At 41.0% G+C, this 20,546-nt stretch overlaps 1 protein-coding gene across 7 annotated transcripts in view; it reads left to right on the top strand.

The window, feature by feature from the left end:
• Positions 1-20,546, top strand: part of EBF2 (EBF transcription factor 2) — a 144,028-nt gene that overhangs the window by 88,565 nt on the left and 34,917 nt on the right. For all 7 annotated transcript variants that reach the window (XM_055820156.1, XM_005234249.3, XM_027782176.1 and 4 more), the window contains exon 7: positions 19,654-19,735. In XM_055820156.1, the coding sequence (XP_055676131.1) occupies positions 19,654-19,735 (82 nt within the window). The remainder of the gene's footprint in view (positions 1-19,653; positions 19,736-20,546) is intronic.

Genomic DNA, 20,546 nt, shown 5'->3' with positions numbered 1-20,546 from the left:
TTTTTGTGTGTGTGTGGAATTGTTTTTTAACCTTTGCATGAGCTGGCACAGACTTTACATCTCTGTTGTAGGCAGGGAGCTCCCTCAGTAGTGGCATGTGTCAAAATATCCAAATAATTTCTAATAAACACACCACAGTGAGAACACAAATACGAGCCTCTCTGTGTTTTGATGGGTCTGGCGCACGCTGGATGTTCAGTGCCCTGTACTTCTCTGAATCTCTGTGTATGGCTATGAAGATCGGGTAAATATTCAGTAACTGCTGTATTCCACTCCTACTAGATGATTTTATTCAAGAAGCATCTATTTGGTCACTTTTTATCACCTTTATCCTTCAGCATCTGTGGCAGGCAGTACAGCAAGGACAATGTTGTTCTGGTACTCTCTGATATTACACCGGCTGATCAAAAAGCAATCAGCCCCCTTTTTTTAGGGCTGCTTAACCAGCTGATATTATAGCTATAACAATGGAGCAGCAATAACTATTATTGTTACATGAAAAGAAAATATATTTAATAGTAAGCTCATTGATTTTTAACAGCATCTCTGTGTTGCCTAATTGATGGGAAGTTGTATGTTTGTGTAGCCAACGGGGGTTATGAATTAAATATGGTCGTCATTCCTTGAGGGATGCATGTCAATGCAAGAAAGATGGAGGATCTACATTTCCCCCAAGCTAAACAATCCCCTTGTAAAAGACATAGGAATGCCTGGAATAGGAGAAAGGGGGGAAAGGGAATAAAAAGCATCCATCACTGTTTATTAAGTGCTGCTACTTGAAGGTAAAAGGGGTATTGAACTGTTTTTAAATTGGAAGGAATGTAGCTAGACAAAACATTGATGGTAATATTAGATTGGTGACAAATTTTATTTTTTTTGTCCACATTTATTACAGTAGCAATTTGAAGTGATTTATGTCTCTTACCCCTCTAAGCCTCTGCCTTTGCATACACACAGACGCAGGCACACATAGAAAAATTCAGTGGCTTTGAGTAATAAAAGGAACTCTTCTGGTAACAGAAGATGCAGAGTAAAAGTGTCTGAAAATGTTGGATCTTAAATTTAAGGTGCTGAAGGGGCTGGTGGTCAGCACTTTGAAGAGATGAGGCTCACGTGAAGATGGCTCGAACTGGGCACTTGCCACAGGATCACTGGGCACTTGCCCAGAGCTGGGCGAGCCAGTGCTTAGCTTGGACATACGTGTGAGATGCTGCTGGATGCTCAGTACTACAGCAGCTTTATTTTCCTTTCTTTTTTTTATTTCCCTCTGTGTGTGTGTTAATGGCAGCGGGAGTACTTTTTGGAAGAAATCCTTATCATTACCTAGTTTTGAAATTTCAAGTATGCTGAGCTCTCCTGGAAGCCCAACTTTCCCAGGTCTTGAGCTTGAACTGTAAATTAAAGGGAAGTTCTGAGCTCATTGCGCTCACGATAAACAGCTGTAAGTGGAGCATGGTTCAGTGCTTGTGTGAGCAATCACTGCTTTCTCGCTCACATATGTATATACTTTTCTGTCATATGACCTAAAAAAAAATATGCTGTCACATGCACGTCTTGGTATTATATAATCAAGAGTACTCTACAGACTGGAATGTTCTACCCTTTTGACAGCAGCTCTCAGACTCTAATGAATGTGCTTATTGTTCCTGGTTCTTCTTAAGTGCCTTGTGCCTGAGTTGTGTCTTGGACTTCCCCCGTTGTGTGATCATTGTACGTCTGTTGAGAAGTTCAGCCTGGCTGAAGAGGGCAAGGCTTGGTGCGTATTGGTGGCTAGTATCTACCAGACTGTAAGAACATGTGTGATGTGATAAGAGCAGGACGTGCTCTTGCTGTCCCCAGGGAGGTACTGAGGGTTGTGGGACCATGTAAGTCTGGGCAGCGTGTGTAGCGTTGAACTGTGGTGATTTTTAGGATGTTTACAAATCCTCGATCTCCAGAATTATTAAATTCCTATTACAGAATTTGTGACTCATAAATGCCGCTCTGTTTTCTTCTGAGCGCTAGTGTTTTATGGTCAGATCCGTTATTTTCCTGTGATTAATGTGGGATAACGTAATGCAGAGCAGTTTGGGGTGCCCGTTCTGTTTGCAGGGCGCGTATGCTGGAGCTCACAGCTATCGGAGCTCACACAACCCTAGCTGCGATAGAATATTAAGCTTTACTTTAATCTTCACAGTACTCCTGCTAACTTTCAGGAAGACTGCTTGAAATTAAACTGGAGTGTAGTGTTCGTCAGAGTTGGATTTGTTCTTGTAAACAGCTATTACCAAAACAATATGAACTACCACTGGGGATGCTAATTAAACGGGTAGGTTCACGCTAAGGCTGTGACAGGCAGAGTTTGCAACATTTAGCCCAAAGTTTAGACCAAACAGGGAGTTCACTACAGGGCTCTGTAGGAAAATGAAAACCACCCTCCCACCCCAAAAAAGGAACAAAATGCTCATGGTGAGAGGGCTGGTCTAAGAAACCAGGAGAGTTTGTTGACCAGGAGAGTTACGTATTTGAATAACAACTTACAGTCAGCTTCACTATGCGCTTCCGATCTCAGCTGAAGGTAGCAATGACTTGAGCTGCAAATGCTCTGAGATGGGAACATTCATTTGTAAACCCAAAACTTTTGTTGGATCTAAGCAATGTATTAGAACCCATTTCCCCTCATTGTTAGATCCTTAGAGGCTCAGGAAAGGGGCTGTTCTGTCTCCTGTTCTTTTATAACTGCTGGGACGGTGAGGCCCTGATCCCTCTTTAAAGCTTTTGGATAGTCTCTTAGTAAAAAAAATATTCTGCCATTAAGAGAGAAAGATGTTCACAAGTCCCCAATTGTTCACCAGCTCAGCTTGCCAGTCCTGCCTCTTACAATGGTATTCATAGGCACAGGGAGCCAAACCAAACTGTGGTGGTGAATGGTAGAGGAAAAGCCCTCTAGAAAAACAATTTTACTTTTTTCAAAGTTTTGTCATTTTCTAAGCTAAAGTAAAAACATTGCCAAACATAATAGCTGCACTATTATTTTTGCTCAGGTGCTCAGGAATATGAGCTTACTCAACAAGTAAAAAAATGAGCTGGCTTTTTTCTATTAGAAAGAAACACTCTGTTGTGTGTAAAAGACACTTTCCCTTAATATTTTACTTGCTAATAGATGAGTACAAAGTAATTACATAGGACAGATTAAATGGTTTCTAATGGCTCACTTCGAGAATTATAGTAAATGTTTTCCTAATCTGTCCTCCAAATTGGTAGTCTAATTAAGCAACAAAAAATTAAGTGGGCATTCACTTAATTATTGCAAAAACAAGATTTTGACTGAAACAGTCGACTAATGTTTTTTTGTTTGGTTGGTTGTGGGGTTTTTTTGCTGTTTTTGGATGGCAGAGAGAAAGGGGGAATAGAGAAGGCTGGGGTGTGTATGTCTATTATTGGAGCAACCGATTACTCTTCGAAAAATCTGAAAGTGTCCTGGCAGAGATCAGAGTTTCTGCCTTGACATTTATTGGTTTGATGATTCCTTATGAGTGTGATTAGTAGACTTAAACCCCAGGAGCTTCAAAGCTATGGCACATCCTTTTAGCATGTATATTAAGATGTGCAAGTCTTCTAGCTGATCTCTGTAGTAAATGCTGATCTTCTCGAAAGAGACCTGGGAACCCATTTTTCTCCTGGGTCCCCAGGAAAAAGCATTTTGCTCAAATTAACTACGTAAAGCCACTTAACCTTGTTTCTGTATTAAGTATTAATTTTAGCTGTAAGAATTCACAAGCAAACGTTGAATTGTTTTATTGAAACGATGATGCGCAGTTCCCTATTTAAGTCCTTTAAGAAGCATATGCAGACAGTCATGGTGGAAACCCAGGTCAGAAAAGTTTATCGGGTGCTATTCAACTTCACGGCATTTGTCAGAGTTGTAATTGTGCATTTATGCACAAAGAAACTTTGCTGAGTTAATTTTCTTGGTAGAGGAAAATATCTTTGGAAATCTGGTCTTTTATGGAGCACTTTCTCCTCTCCTGCTGGCTTCTTATAAAGATGGATTTTGGGCCCCGTGGGCCATCACTCCTGTAAAATAGTGGGTCCATAGATATTTCAGTAGATACTTCTGAACAGCTCCAAAGGAGCCTTTTTACAAGGGAGTACATCATGATGTGGAGACATGAAGATCTTTTTGCATACTGGGGGAAAATACAGTTGTGCCGTGGAGGAGGGAGGGATTATACAGTAGCTGACTTCCATGGAGCAAGTCTTTACCTGATTTAAATCGTTATAACGGTCTCTGGTCAGTTATGTGGCTGAGATAAGGTTGCAAGTAATTAAAAAAAAATATCAGGGAAATAAATCCTAGAAAGATGAATGATCACAAAGCTGGTCACCATCCTCAGTTACAGCAGTGTAATTTAAGAAATGATTTTTAAAAATCAATTTAACAAAGCTACTGCAAACCTGCATATAATCTTACTTCCATTTAAGTTGACTTGACTTCAGTGAGGTTAAGGTTGATTTTTAGGAGCTTCAGATTAAAATGGAAGAAGAGTTTAACAATGGAGACAAGAAATAGGACAGCTGAAGAGTCAAGCTGCAGATTCACAGTGCTTTGAGTAGAGCCCAGGTACCTTCAGATTGAAAATTGCATTGTTAGTCTTAAAATCTTAAATCAAAACATCCCTATTTACAATAAAGTTATGCAGCAACTCCAGTATTTCTTTTGGGACCTTCAGAAACCATCCTTGCTGTTAAATGAGCTTAGCAAACAGGTCTACAAAGCGGAGAAAGGGAAATAGTTCCTTTTTTAATTTTTTTTTTTTGGTAAAATTTTGTGTGGAACTAAATCAAACCATATGAAGAAATAGAAGCTTTTATAATGGAAAAGTTCACAATATACTACTATTCATTACAAGATCTGTGTAATTTGCGTTAAACCTTGCTCAGCAGTCTCTTTAAGTCTCGTGGATGGTCTCGCATTGATGTGTGAGGTTTTTCAGCATGCTACATGCCTTCTTTCCTATAACCTGTCCTGACACTGTAGGGACTGACTCCTTAGTCTAATGTCTCATCATACAAGTCCTTTCTAATGACAGTGCTACTCCCATTAGCCTCTCTTGATGTCTATTTACCATAGCAGCTTTTCAATTATTCAGAATGTAAACATCTGGATTAAATAAATGAAGAAAACATTCAGCAAATGTTGCATGCACTCTAAAACTTTTCTCCAGAAGTTATGACTGCGGTAGAACTTGAGAAGGAAAAAAAAAAAAAAAATATTGACTGCGTACATCAGCCTCTCAGTGCACTGGGGACATGGGCAGGAAGTCCTAAAGTTGGGAACTGCCAAGAGACCTTTTTCAGTAGAAAGCATGCTATGATGATGCTTCTGGAACGATACCTTGTTATGTAAAGCATCAAAACATGAATATTTTCCCATCAAGAGCCAAGTGTTGGCTTAAAATCTATGCTCTGCATGGATGTGTGTATGCCTACACTTGGAGTATATAAAGCATGCAATACGTACATATAAAAATATGTTGTACATTGCCAAGAGATAAAGCGGATTGGATTTTCTCCCTGAGAAGTCTTTTGAAGTTGGTTAAGTGTGGGGTATGTATCCAGCTTTAACACTGCCAAACTCTTAAAAGAGCCTCGTCTCTGGCTTTTGCAATACCTACTTAAGCATCGAGTTGAATCTGTCCCTATGATCTCCACAAATCAGGGAAGAATATTAGAATTTGTAGAGAGGGAAGAATACAGATCATAGTTGCTGCGTTGCTGCGTTTGGAAACATCTGGAGCCCTCACACAAGCTCATTAGTCTAGTCATAAAGCAGAGCATTGCATAAGACTTGCCTTAATGAGATTAAAACCAAGCACAAACAACCCGGTGTGTGAATGACTCCGGCTGGCGTAGGAAGCTGTTGTGGGTTACACAGGGCATTTCTTACTCCTTGGCTTCAGGTGTGTGAGCAGGACCCAGGGGTGGGGATAGAAGGTTTGGTCGTTCAAGACCTGGTCCCAGACCGTCCACATTCTGCAGTTCCCCACAAGGGCACGCAGTCCAAAGCCAGGGCTGTGTCCGCCGGGTAAGGGGATCCGATAATCCATAAATTCAGATAATTTCAGATCTTTGCTTTTTGCGTTTGGTCCGTTTTGTTGGCCTCGTTCGCTTCCAGGAGGTGGAAGGTCAAGAGCTGGAATTACAAAGCATTAGCTTAGCATCTCTCGCGAGCCCCCAGAATGTGTTTTGCTCTAGCCAGAGGGTAAGGCTCTGTAGCTGAAAACCAAGCTTTGTAAGAACTTTATGTATATACACGTAGATAAGCTGTAGCGATCAAGGGGTACATCAAAACCATGACCTTCACCACAAAAGCGTGAGCACCGCTGGCTGTGCTAAAGGGACAGCTCACTGACCAGACAGGGGTCTTGCAGGAGGCCACGGCTAAACCCAGACCCCAACGCGTGCACCCATTCGAGGGAACGGCAAATTTTGCATTGTCTAAAGTGATGTGGGAATAGGTATTACATAGACACACTAAAATGAAACCAATCTCATGCTTCAGGGTGTAAATTGATCACTGGAAAGGTCAGGAAGCAATTTTCCTCTCCTGTTAACATCACTGCGCCGTCAACATGGGGTGGGTGGGTGTGCGCAGGAGAGAGAGAGAGGGATGGAGGGAAGAGAGGCAATTTCTCCTGTAGCATGAAGTATTTGCCAGAGGCAAAATAACTTGCTGCAGCCGTGAGTTTATAGCAAACTGATCGCCCAAGTGTTTGAATTTTACCTCGTCGTGATTTCTGGGTGCCCGATTTAGGGCACTTCAAAGGAGCACGGCTTTGGTGATATATATATATATATATATATATATATAATGGAAATCCTGGCTGCATTTGGACACTGCCAATTTGGATGCTGAGTCTGACGCTGCGTGCAGGTGCACCAAGTGGCTGCTCTTGCATGAAAACTCTGCTTTGAGCTTGGGTGTGGGTGTGCAGTCGCCGTTTTGAATTGTGAGCCCAGAGAAATTGCACGCTGGCGTTTGGACCCCCTGGATTCGGGAGGGGGGTGGGGGGGATGTGTGTACCTTCCCACAGTGGTAATTTCTAAAGGGCCTCACAGTGAGCCCACTGAAAACATATCTTGTTGTGTATCTTCATAACCGTAATCACTTCTCAGGGTAAGACGGTTGCTCTGAAATAACTGAGGAGTCAAAACCCCAGCGGAGATACTACAGCAAAGGGAGGTAGATTTGCCCTTCTTCTGCACCCCCCCAGCCCCCCAACCCTTCCACGGCAGCCCCATGGTAAGGACCTGGGGCGGCATATCAACTGGGGGGTGTTCCTTCAAACTAAACCGGCTTGTGCGAGGCTCGACCGTCACCAGTTAACAGAGCTCATACCCCAAAACGCTGCAGCTTTTTTGGCCTCTGGTACATATGTGCTGCAGTACTGAAAAGGTTAATTAATTTGGAGGCTAGTAAGCAGACATGAATGAAATGTTTGCAGTGAAAGGTGGAATTGCTTTAAAATGTTTTTATTTACTGCACACCAGAAATTTTCATAATCTTCATAAATGCAAGATGGTGCATATGTGTCTAAAATATTAACTCTTTTCTTTTGGAAAATCAGTTGATTTCTGAGGATATATGCTAAAACATGGGGAAAATTGGGTTTCAGAGTTCAGAATTTTTCTCTTTATAGCAAAATCTCATCTCTGTACATAGGCATATGTGTGCATGCACAATCTTTTTTTCAGGAGTTGAAACAATAACAAAGTGCAAAAGCGTATCAGCTGTGGCAGATTCCATGGTCAAAGAACTGGGAAATGGTAGGAAGTGCCAGACATCAGAAATATTCTGAAAGATGTGGATGCTAACATTTGGTTTTGGCTATATGCTGTGGCTGCAAATTATCTTATTCTGACCAAACAAGAAGAGCTTTAAAGAATTTCAGTGACTCGCTCGTGTACCCGGCAGTGTGGCTCTGGAGATACAGATTCTATTTCTGCCTCAGCCATGTGACCTATATATCTTTGGGCCAATTCATCCATGGTTTAAAACGAGGTGCAGGCAGAAACGAGGAGGGAAAAAAACACAGATCCAATCCTGTGGTGTTTTTTTTTTTAACTCATTACACCTTCTGTGTCTGCTGAGCTGGGGTATAGGAACTTAAGGAATGGAGATGTACGAGACAGATAGATGTTTTATGTTTGCGTTACTCATTTCATTCCTCTTCAGCTTCCTTTGTCATCTGGAGATATGTTCAGTGGCTGTTAGGAAAACAACGTGTATTGGGGCTGTCTGTAAATCTATAACACAGAACTGTGAGAGGAGCTAGTCCATGTTTCGAGTCCTTTAGTCCCATGGCAGTCTGCCGCAACGAACGGCTCTCCTGGTATTGCTATGCTTTGTGAGTGGATGGGATTCCAAGTGTGCATTTCCTCTATATTTTTAATTTTGAGATGGTTTCTTCTCCTAAAGAGAGGTCTTTGTTAAACACGTGCCATTCACAAGCACCTATCTTTTCTGAGGAGATCTGCAACAAGTTGAAGCACAGCAGAATAATTTCCAGTCTTCCTTGGGGAAAAAAAGTTGTTGTTTTTGCCTTTTTTTTTTTTTTTTTTAATTAAGTTATTTCCCATTGACTGTCCAGTAGAAAATACTAGAAAGTAGCTTGGTTGGCACATAGTGCCAAAAACTTGTCCTGTGTAAGCCAGGTCTCTTTTAAATTTTCTATTTATGCATGTATACGTAGAACCCAAACCACTTTAAACAGTATATCCGAAGGAGGACACTTGTCCAAATTAATAAAAAACCAGAGACTTCAGGCAGAAGCGTCTGATAAGTATTTTACGTATATTGTTTGTAGTAGATGAGCCACCTTTGAAGGCTTTAGGTGGTTCAGTGATCTCCTACCAGAGGAATTAATATTTTACTTCTAGCTTCCTTTGTTTGGGTTGAAGCGTGAGGTCTTGTTTCAGATTTTGCTTACTAACAGTGGAAGCAAACGCCCAGCGAGGCTGGCGGGTGCTGCGTTTGAGAAAGATTGAAGGGAAGACTAAACAAGATGTTAGCAATCGAGCTAAAATATACATCAAAAAGTGTATAAATAAATACAGTAATTAGCAAACGACATCACAGACAGTATGTGTATATGTTCTTTCCTTCTATCTCTGCACGATTAAATTGCTGGGTGGGATCTTAGGACTTGGCCTTTTCATACACGAGGGCTGTTCTGTGCATCAGGAGTAGAGTCCCTCGTCTGCGGCCCGTAACACTGCACATTTTGAAAAACATACTGGCATGCATATTCCTCTGAATCCAAGCTCTTCAACATTAAAGCAAGACCCTTCATTTTAATCATTAGAGAATGAATCCAGTGCTAATAGCACTTAATTGTTTCACTAGAATGATCTCCGTTGCTTTTGGCAGCCGAAATGAAAACAATTCCAAATACCATCAAAGGAGCTTATCCACACACAGCATGTACAGGGAGGGTGTTTTGATATACAATGGTGTGTTAATATCATAACATCTCCTAATACTACATACGGTTCTGTAATCCTTTTCTGTCTCAGTCTATGATCTTGGAAGGTCCGATGGGTAAAAGCAAAAGGAATAAAATAGAAGCAGAAAATCTTGGTCCATGCCCCTTGAAAATAATGTGCGGACGGTCTCTTTGCTTCAACCATATACCTATATTAATCTTGACTTTCTTGAAGCTTGCCCGCTAGTTTAAATTTGTATGCGACATCAAACATACCTTTTCACATATGTTCTTTCCAGATTTTTTTTAACAGTTACTTAGCAGTTTATAGAAGGAAGTGAATGATCTCATCAAGCTGCTTAGAAATTAAAAAAAAATCTGTGCTTATTAATTATGCAGGATTAGTCTAATTATAATTCAGCAAATTAATTAGCGACAGAAGGTGTTCTGAAACATTGGAGTACATTTGCATGTTAAATGGAGAGGCTAGTCTGTAATATATGTAAATTTATGCATGGCTTCATAGTTTAATTTAAAAATTTGCAGCTGCATATGGTATGGGAGCAGGTGAAAAGTCAGTTTTAGTTTAATGATGCTAACAAACATTGGATGCTGTCCTGTCTTAGGGAAGGAATGCGCTGAATGCACCCCTATCTGCCAATCTATAAATCTGTCATAGGAATATATCGTTACACCAATGTTCAGATTCAAGGTCATCTGTGACTAGACCCAGAAGTACAATAGGTGCAAATCGACCGAGTGAATAGACCTCAGGAAAGGGAGGAGGCAAAATGTTCGTGGACCCGAGTCACCGGGATGTAAATTTGCCTCTTTAGCAAATGAATGCATGTTTATTCTAGACAAAAACAGTTTAGGGACAGGCAATACTCTTGCCTTCTTAAATGAGGGAGAGCTTTCAGCTGAGTGATATCCGCTCTGGCAGGTGTAAAATAGGTGCCTAACCTTGGTTCGTCTCTAACATCCACATCAGCGCAACTTTCTGATCTCTTGGAGTCACTGGAAAGTTATTACCAAGTTCTGCATTAACTGCAGGGGAGAGAGTTTTTATGTGCCGGCCTCTGCCATCTGGCAGAAGTAGTAAAAACCAGCAGACCCCTCAGCAGCAAAAAGGCTATTGGTGTAATTGGTGCTCACTGTTCAGCCTAGCATGGCTCAATGGGCAGATATTTTTGGAGAGCAATGGAATAGGAGGATAGAAGAGCAAAAAGATAAAGGAATTGTAGATTTCTCTGGCTATGGAAAAAAAAATGAGTGGGGATGGATTCTGTGCTCATTTAACACCTGTGTAAGCCTTTTCTGGGATCCGCGGCATTTGAAAAGTAGAATTTGGGGTAAATCTGCACCTGTGTAGAGCTCTGAGGACAAATTGGTACCAAAGAATGAATAGATTTAGCCAGTATCGCACAGCATCGTCAGGCCCGCGTCGGCGTGATATAGTCCGGCACCAAACCGTAGCCGTTCTGCTGAGGCTGACATTAAGTGCAATGAAGAAAAATTTGGCCGTGTTTTCAGAATCCTGCTGGGTGTTATGTTCTGAGGCAGTGAGCTCCATGAAATTTTTGTCACTATTAAAAAGAACCAGTAAAATCACAAACATGGACTTGCAGGAATGGGACATGGCTCTTGGCTGGAGGAGCAACTTGATCTGTGCTGCGGGGCAAGTCACTTAATTTCTAGATGCCTTGACTTCCCCGTCAGTGAAATGTGTATGAAAGCCTTTTTTTCCTCCTGTCCTTTGTGTATCTTCTCTCCAATAACAATTTCACAACGTGACTGTGCAATGCTTAGCACAGTTGGAGCCCATAGATACTGTAATAAACCAGGGAATATTATCTGAATGTCCCTTTCAACAGCCCGTCAGCCCAATCCTCTACTCTATTACCTCCCTGCCTATTGACTTTTGATTATGCTATGGCATTTGGTCCTGTGCCAAATGGCATGAATAATATGGATCTTACAGTATAACTAAGCTTTTAGCCATTGTCTTTTAAGTTACTGGAAAGTTTTGGTGTGGGAGGAAGGAGGAAAACCCAAAGGAAAAGGGAAACTGCTCAGATTGCAAAGAGTCCTCCAAAGACTTTTTGGAGAACAATTGCAATTACAAACACGCTGTTAGTGTTGTGTTTCATTTTCAATTCGAGCCCATAGAGTTCAATTATTATTTTCATTAATGGTGTCAGGTTTTCATCAGAGTGCACAAACAAGGAGGTTTTCCTTGGAGATTTTTTTTTTTCCTAGCAAATGTGGCCATGCCAAATAACTACGTTCAGCATCGAGAAATGACTGTCTGTATAACCGGCAGTGCACTCTCCCCCTACCCTCATTTCTTGAAAATGGGATCACTTTGCAAGACAGAGTAAGTATTTACCAAATGAGTGTGAATTGCCATTGTGGATGTGTGTGCCCGCTGCTGCTCAGGAAGAGCGGAACAGAAAATACTTCAGAGTTGAAAATTGTGCAGAAGGTGGAAAATGTGCAGAATATAAATATCAAATTTACTGACGTGTTTTGGGCTTGGGTGACATACTGCAGGTTTACATCCAGTTACTATTAGTTTGGAAGCTAACCTCTTAAAAAAAAAGCCACTCAATAGAGGGCAGAGGGAAATACAGTGTTCTAGGCTGCGGAGAGATGGGATATTCGAGGAGGAATTGTGCTGTGGTTAAGGCATGAGAGTGGGAGTCAGACAAGCCTACAAGTCCAACCATTGCTGTCAGCTCAAGGTGCAGTGTCCTTTCTTGATCCATCTGAAATACAGGGTACCAGTACTTCCATTTTACAGGATATCAGTACTTCCATTTAGTATCTTCTTTAATACATTGCACAGACTGTTAGGTACCCAAGTGCGATCAGGACCTCTTGGCATGGCAAGCAAATCGTAATTAGGAGCAATTTTAAGAAGGGTACTGCCATCCTGTAATTTTAAGTTGGACTTTTAAGGCAGTCTGATCTGTTGGCCTGCCTTAGCTGGACCACTAACCCATTTTTTGTTCTATTTTCTCATCCACCTCTGGCATTAGCTTTTCTGAGCTCAGTGTTGCAAGGCGCCAGAGGCCGTACAAATTGGACACTCTACTAGCAATAGTCTTCTGCCTTCCCATGGTGTTTCAAGGTGGTGTTTCAGGCCTGCACAGAAAAAGAGGCCCTAAATAATGGTCCCACATCAAAACTTAAAGTTTAAACCTAAAATCTGACTTGGAGTGATTGACTAAGCGTGGGGAAAAAGAAAGCAGGATGTTGAGCAGTAGATGTTGGTAAATGGCATGAGGCTGTTAGCCTTGGAAAACAGAATTGTTTTGATACTTAAAATTGTCTGATGTTTCCAACTTATTTTAGCGAAACAATGCCTTGTGGTACTTTCAAGTTCTTTTTGAGCTTTTCTCCCTTTTTGAAACAAAAGCACTAATTTCACCTGTTCTCCATCACACTTAACCAGATCTGCGTGTCGTCTTATGCTTTGTATTGCGAGCATCTTGAAAGGAACCTGCTGTTATTGATTGATTAAATATTAATTTAATGATAAAGATGGGCCTAAACAGAAAACTTCTGATCTGGACTTTACTCAGGGCAAAGGATCTTTGTGTCCTATAATAGATTTTTGTCCAAACCGCTTTGATTTAATAACACAAGTAAAAATCCACAAAAGCTTCACAACTTGAAGCCAGCTTCATTTTACCATTATAGTCCTGCTAACATCGCTGCAGTTACTCCTGAACCACACTCTTTAGACCTCTGCAGAAGCAGACTTTACCTTGGCAAGGACAAAAAATGTGGAGCACAGGAAAAAGTTCCTGTAGAAGGGGGTCAGGTTCAGTACCTGGAAGCTGAGAGGGCAGTCAGGTGAGATGGAGAGAAAGATGTAATGGTGATGGAAGGGGCTGTACAGGGCAGAAAGTACAGATGGAAGCGTAAAAATAAAAATCATAGCAACTTAGGAGGAAGCGACCTCAGAGGATCATTTAGTCCATCTCCTTTAGTTTGCATACACCTGACTCATCTCTGATGCAAGCTGAGGAATTCTTTTGCCAAGTCTGGCTGTCCTCTGCATGCAGCTTTGTGGAGCTGGAGAAAGGTCTATCCAGACTGATGGTCCCATGACTGAAGAAATTACTTGGAATCAAGGCAAGAGGCTAGAGAAGGGTTTCGTTTTTCCCGTCAGGGAATGAGGATGTTGTTGGGGGCAGGAGTAGCAGGCATAATGCTCATGCATGGTTTTTGGTGCAGCTGGAGTCTTTCTATTAAAAAAACAAGTGACAAATGAATGTCCAGTTTCTCTTCTCCTGGCCTAGACTTGGGACCTCACTCGTATCGCCTGACTCCTGCTCCCTTCTCTCACAGAAAATCTCCAACAAACTCAGAAAAGTCTTTTGACCTACATATGTTGGTTTTCACGTTTGCTAAAATGGGTTCACACTTTATGCACAGGAGTTTTGTGAAGATTAATTAGCTGCTGTTTGTGGAGTATCATATAAATACTCTGGATTATTGTAATAACCTCACTCATTTCTCGCACAGTATAAGGTGTATGTTCATTTAGAATGCCTTTGTGCAATGCCTGATCCCACATTGACTATAACTGCTGGAAAGGAGTAGGAAATTTTCTCATCAGCTCCCTAATAATACACACTGACATAATAGAACAAAATTACTCCAGAGATAAATATTCAGATTATAAAGAAGTCTTTTACTGTGATATTCATTAAAATCAAGATGATGATATCAAATAAACGGAGTTAATTGATTTTAAACACTGACCTTCAAATGTATGTGCAGAATCTGACCTAGTCCCTTTGAAAGGAAGAAATTTCAAGTAAAGCCTTCTACTTTTTCGTGTTGTGGCATTGGGTAGGGTTACTCGTCACACTTATCTCAGAGTTTGCAATGCCAAGACACACACGGGTGAGTTGAGGGGAGGATGGGAGACCCTGATCTCAGAATTTCCTAGCTTTGATGGAGCTGGAGTCAGGCCCTCACTGTAAGGATAGTTTTGCAGTTCATAGTATGTTTAATCTTAATATTGTTTAAGTGGAGCAAAGATATTGTAATAACAGCTTCTGGTTTTTTTCTTTGTTCACTTTTATGACTTTTTGGAAGTGCTTTAATTATTTAAGCAGAATGCCACCATGTCTTCATATTTTCGTTAGATTGTAGCATCATAGGATTTGCTGAGAAACATAATCCTGCTAGATGGTAGGCATGTTCTCATGCCAGAAATCGACTGAGGTCATGAATCCAAATTCTACAGTAACCCAAACAAGACAGGATTATCTTGGTATTTGCTTTACAAGGGATGTTTTAGAAGCGTATCCAGTGTCTGCTCACAAGACAAAACCAATGTTGTATCTCTTGATTCTGTACCTGTGTTTGAAGAAAGCATGAAAGGTGGATCGGAAGGTTAGTTAAGATGTAGAACCAGGAGCCAGGAGATCTGAGTCCTAGTCCCAGCCCTGGGGCAGACCTGTGGTGTGATGGGGAGTAATTCCCTCCCAGTTTCCAGGCCCTGGCATCTTTGTAAGATGGTGAGTTACAACACCTGCTGCAGAGGGGTTTTGTGAGGCAGAATTAATTGAAGTTTAAGTCCCATAGAATGGCGCTATAAAAGCGCAAAGCATATTATCTATTTCTGTGGTTCCATGTGGTGAGACTAATCAGTCCCAGGTCTTGTGGCAGGCGTTTAAAAAAACATTAATGGATTTTCTTTTTTTTTTTTTTTTAAAAAAAACCCCTATACTTTTTGTTGCCTGTGGGACTGCTCTTCAGGGCTTCTGTCTAGTCCTGTTGAAGTCACAAGAAAGATCTTTTTTTTTTCTGACTCCGACAGGACTTGATTAAGGTTCTTCTCAATTGTCCGAGATGGAGGATAAATATTCTCAGAGGTTTCCAGCCCCATTTGTAAGTTGCCTCAGGTGGGTACAGAACCTGATAATACAGGCAGGCACAGACAGGGTGGGCGTGTGGGTCAGCAGCTGCCCTGAGAAGAGCTTGGGAGAGCTGCAAGCCCTTCCTCACTGCCCACCGACAGCCTGCTGATGGGGAACTGCTTCTGTTGTCCTGCCGCCGTACCATGGATCATCCAAGCGCTCCCAGGCGGCTTTCCCACAAAGTCAGATAGGATTGCTCACCTAGAGATAACACAGCCGTCTTTGTAGTGAAGTGAAAAAGGGGCACTTACGTGATTCATCAACCCAACTCCTGGGCATGATGGTAACTCCCAGTAGGAGGAGAAGTAACTTTTACAAGAGCTGCCCCTAAATCCTGAAATTTAAGGTGCATTTTTGAGACCTCTGCCAGTGTATCAGTCTGTAGATAGAAAGCTCGACTGTATGAGAGACACAATAGGGACAAAAAAGGATAAGTCTATAGTTCTATCTTAGTTGATTTTATGTCCATGCATTAAGTTAATTGGGTTTTCTATAGCAATGCCAGCATTTTTAGCGGTGGTCATTCTAAAATATTTAGGTTCCCCCAGTGCCTGTGGATGTTGGTCAGTGGGGTGAGCGGGCCATGCTCTGCCTGGCGGGGATCAGAGGTATCTGCTAAACCCGTTGCTAATGCCGTCCTCAGTGAGGAACAAAGGCCAGCTAAGAAACATGAAAAAAAACAAATTATTTTTTTTAATTCTGGTTTTTCTTTTTTGATATATGTCTAAGTTAAGGCCAAAAACTGGCTAAAGGTTCTCATTTAAAAAAATTAATAAAGCCTTTCTGCAATTCTCCTGTTACCCCTAAATCAGCTTCATTTAGTGCTAAACCTTCCCTCCTCTTTGCTCCCCCCAAGTCATTTTTATTCTAATGCTGCAATAAATATTAATGCCTTTCCCAGATGCAACCACTTAAAATATATATGTATATATAACAACCTACCAAATACTTCAAGCAGATGCCCAGTTGCAGCTAGAATTTGACTGGAGAAACTCTGAAAGGAGAAAAAGAGAGATGTGGTTCAGCTAGAGGAAAGAGAAAAACTCTTGTGTGTGCATGTAAATAAAACTAAATCTAAACCCGGGGTGATAGGAGGGGAAACTGTCTTAGTGCAGCATATCCAGTGAGCTCCACAGAAACTACAAACGTCTTAGCACAGGCAATATATATGAACATTGCCACTAAAACCCAAAGCCAGCACTTTCACAAGTGAGATGAGGATTACCGATGCCCGTTTTGCAGTATCTTAAAGGTGCACAATTTTCAGCAGCTGAGGAACTCGGCAATTCCAGAAAGTCGGGCACCTTTAAACTGTCTCAAGTGGGACTCCCAAAGTTGCTGCTGGTTAAATTCCCTGACTAAATACCCTAAAGCTCCGCGTGTTTGCATGCTGGATGTTGTTTATTGCAAAGCAGTCCGTGAGCGATGAGGACGCTGTGTCTCGTAGGAGGCAGGCAGCTCAGAGAGAAGGAGAGTTTGGTTTTCTGTGTATTTTTAATGGGCGATATACCCATCGGTATGAATCAGCTCAGATCTAAATTAAATCCCAGTTAATTTTCACATATGCTGCTGATTTACGTTTGCTGGGGATCTGAACCCGAATTTTCTGGAGATGTTTAGTAGAAAATATGAATCTAGTTCGTTGCCATGGAGTGTTCCAGAGTTCTGTGATGAGTGCTGTTAAACATACGTTTAGCATTGTTACCTTTCTCTCTCTGCCTTGTAGGAGTTTGTAACACCCAGTACCGCGGTTCTTCCCCAAGTCATTCAGCTGATGCAGCAAGTTCTCGTGCAGGCACCTTTCTTTGCTCTGATTTTCTTCATTCTTTACTTCACGTTGATCATTTTTCTCATCTAGATAGAATAGGGATGCAAACGTTTAAAAAACTTCAAAAGGAAACTGGACATTTTCCTGATTAATTTGAATTTCTGTTTTTCCTCGAAAGTAACAACTTCTTGTGGATTTTTGTTTGCAGTTATCTTCCAGAATAATCAGTTAGCCAGTGGCTCATTGGTTTTCATCTAAAAGTTACTTGCCTTGGTTTCATTTGTATAGTTTGGTTCCATTCTGCAGTTTTTCCTTCCATAGGTAGATCTCAGTGACATAAGCTGTTTGTATATCTGAAAATATTTTTTTTTGTATCTGTAAGAAGAGGGCAGGATAAAAAGGAGTGTTTGTGAGTAACGCTTTGTGGCTCCAATTCTCCTGTGAATCTTTGAGTCTGCCAGCACGCACAGTATTTTTCCTTCCGAAAACATTCTTACAGATAAAATCTTGCTTACCGAATCACTCACATAAAAGAGGTCACAGGTTTTAGCGTGAGGAGTCAGTAAGAGTTATTTGATAGAATATATTCACTCCGTGCTGCTCCTGAGGCACGAAGTTCTGTAGGATTTTGGGGTTTTAAAACGTTTGTGAGAGATGTAAAGAAAAAAAATGGCACTTTTTAATTTAAAACGCTTGCTGGAAGATGCATTTTGTAACAGTGGTTTAGGATGACGTTAGCTGGGTCTTTCTTGTGGGCTCAATTGTCATGAGGTTTTCGAAGGGTTTTGTTTGTTCAAGCAACATATAAATGGATCAGATCCTTCGATGCCTCTTTGTGTGTTTGGGGCGGATGGAAGAGCAATGCGGCGGCGTGAGCGGTGCAAAGAGAGGAGCAATACCAAGGGCGAGTGGGTTTCTGCTTTATTGTCTCGCGTTAGGACTGTTTTGGTTGTTGTTGTTGGTAAACCTAGGAAATATACATCTTTCTCCTTTAAAGTTCTAATTCAAGGCATGAATGTGTGAGTTCTGAAGGGACTTAGGGACTGCGGTAAAAAATCGTTGTCATAGTAACAGAAAGGGAAATAGGCCTGGCTCACCTGGGACTTTAACTTACTGCAAAAGCGGATTTTTTTTTTTTTTTTTTAAGGAAAGCACTCAGCAAGAGAAATAAATAAATAAATTGTTCTTTGTATTCCGAATCAATTCTTCAACTATTTTTTTTTTCTTATAGCCAAGTCTTTTTCCTTCAAAATCTATCTTAAAGTCGTCGTCGTTGTTGTTTTATTTTAATTGTGGCAGTTAAACCCGTTTTGTCCAATGAACGGAAATGAAAAGAATCAGAGCAAATATTTTCACTTGCGATAGAAGATGCCAAAAAAATACTTGCCTGTTATGTCTGAATTTTGAAGACACGTTTATTTGGTTTTTAACCTAACAACTACGGTTTTATTTTTTTTCATGTAGTTTCTTTTCCTCTGCGATTCACAAATTTAATCAGGTTCATCAAATAACAAAGGGATGAATCCTCTCCTCCCTCGGTTTGCCACAAACCGTTGTGGAAAAGCTTATAGCAAAGTGCCTGCCTAATATTTCTAATCTGTGAAATCTATATGCTCTAGTGCCCGGTGTTGGGTGAGCCAACCAAGCATGCTGAAGATTCAACTTGTGTAGGTGACAAGCTTAAACTCTACAGAATAATAACACATAAAGATAGGCGTATGTGACAGGGCAAAAATAATTGGCACGAGAACTTTGTACAATGTTAATAGGTTTATCTGCTGGGACAGCATGAGCTGTCATGTATTACCTCAGGTTGCGTTTTTTGTTATCCTCTCTCAAAATCTCTGTAAGATTATAATCTGGACTCTTGGCAGTTCTGCTTCTCTGCTTTAGTTACTGAAATCTTAACAACTGAAAACGTCGTCATGATGAAATCTCATCAGCTTCTTCTGGGAGCTGTGTTTGTTTCTGGTTTTTAATACATTCTAAGTAGTTTCAAGGCTTATCTGCCTCAGAGTTGCCCTGTTGGTTTTTGTAATTTTTACAATAACATTATCCTTCTACATTGTTTCATGGAAAATCCCTTCAGACAGCAAAAGAAAGACCTTGTATGCAAGGGAGAGATAAAGAAAGAGACTAAAATCATGTGGTCAAACATGCAGTGAGGAAACAGGCATAAATCGGAGTAGATATGTTGACTTATACCAGCTAGCAGCCCAGCTCAGAGTTGATTACAGTCACTTTGCTTGTACTTTACCCGATTTTTATTTATTTATTTATTTATTTATTTATTTATTAACTTCTGTTTCTTGGGGTTTGTTTTTGTTTGTTTAATTCCTGTTTCGGTAAGTTCTTACAGTTCTGGTCTACTGATACGCCACCATGTAAATCCCTGCAATATATACTTTAAAACAGAATATAACACCACTTGTTTTGTTATTTTTAATAGAAGTGACATGGTTCTTTATCTTTCCAGATTCTTCCTGAAATTTTTTCTCAAGTGCAATCAGAATTGCTTGAAAACAGCAGGAAACCCAAGAGATATGAGGCGGTTCCAGGTAAGTCTTATGAGGCTCAGCATTAACCTCTCTGGTTTTTTTATCTTTTCCCTCTCCTCTCTCCTACGTTGTTCATAATAAATATGACGACAGTATATAATAAGCCATATCGGATATTGTTAAAGTTTTTCTCCATTTGTTGTGTTTAAACCTACACCACCACCCCCCCACACCCCCTTTTATTTTTTTTTCCTCGTTTTTCCACTCTGAATCCCCAAGGGGAAGTGATGTACTGTACCAACCAGCAGTGGATATTTGATTTGACACCCTCGGGCAAAGCACTCGCACATACAGCTGCCCACAGCAGGGATCATGTTTGTGATACTTAGAAGCCTCAGAATTTTTCAAAGTAGCTCTGTATGTGGTACACAAGCAGTCTCCTCATTTCCCTCCACTCCCTATCTCTTTCCACCTTTTTTTTTGCAGTTTAACACTCTCAAGCCCTCCCTTTCAGCTTCTTTTTTAAAAAAGAAGCCAAAATAGTGATGGCCACTTTAAGATCTCACACAGCAAAGCAACAAGACCCATGGGACGATGACCCAGCTGCTTTGCAGTGAAATCTGCCACTGGTTTCATCATAGCTGTCGCTGATGTATTGTGAATACCAGCTAATAAAAACACAGAAGGAGGTGAAGTGTGTCAGCGGACAGGAGAAAGGCAGACCCAGGCCCCACCTTTCATACCCTAACCGTTTAAGCAGCTCTGTTTGATAAACAAGTATTTTACCTGTAACTAGTTATGCAAATGCAAAGGGAAAAGCTCAAGCCTTTTACGTGCTGGGTACGTGGCCAGGTCTCTGGTGACGTGAGGG

This window comes from Falco peregrinus, chromosome 17, assembly GCF_023634155.1.
Source record: "Falco peregrinus isolate bFalPer1 chromosome 17, bFalPer1.pri, whole genome shotgun sequence".
Classification (NCBI taxonomy): Eukaryota; Metazoa; Chordata; class Aves; order Falconiformes; family Falconidae; genus Falco; species Falco peregrinus.
Note: the sequence above shows the minus strand (reverse complement) of the source record. Positions and strands in the feature narration are given on the sequence as shown.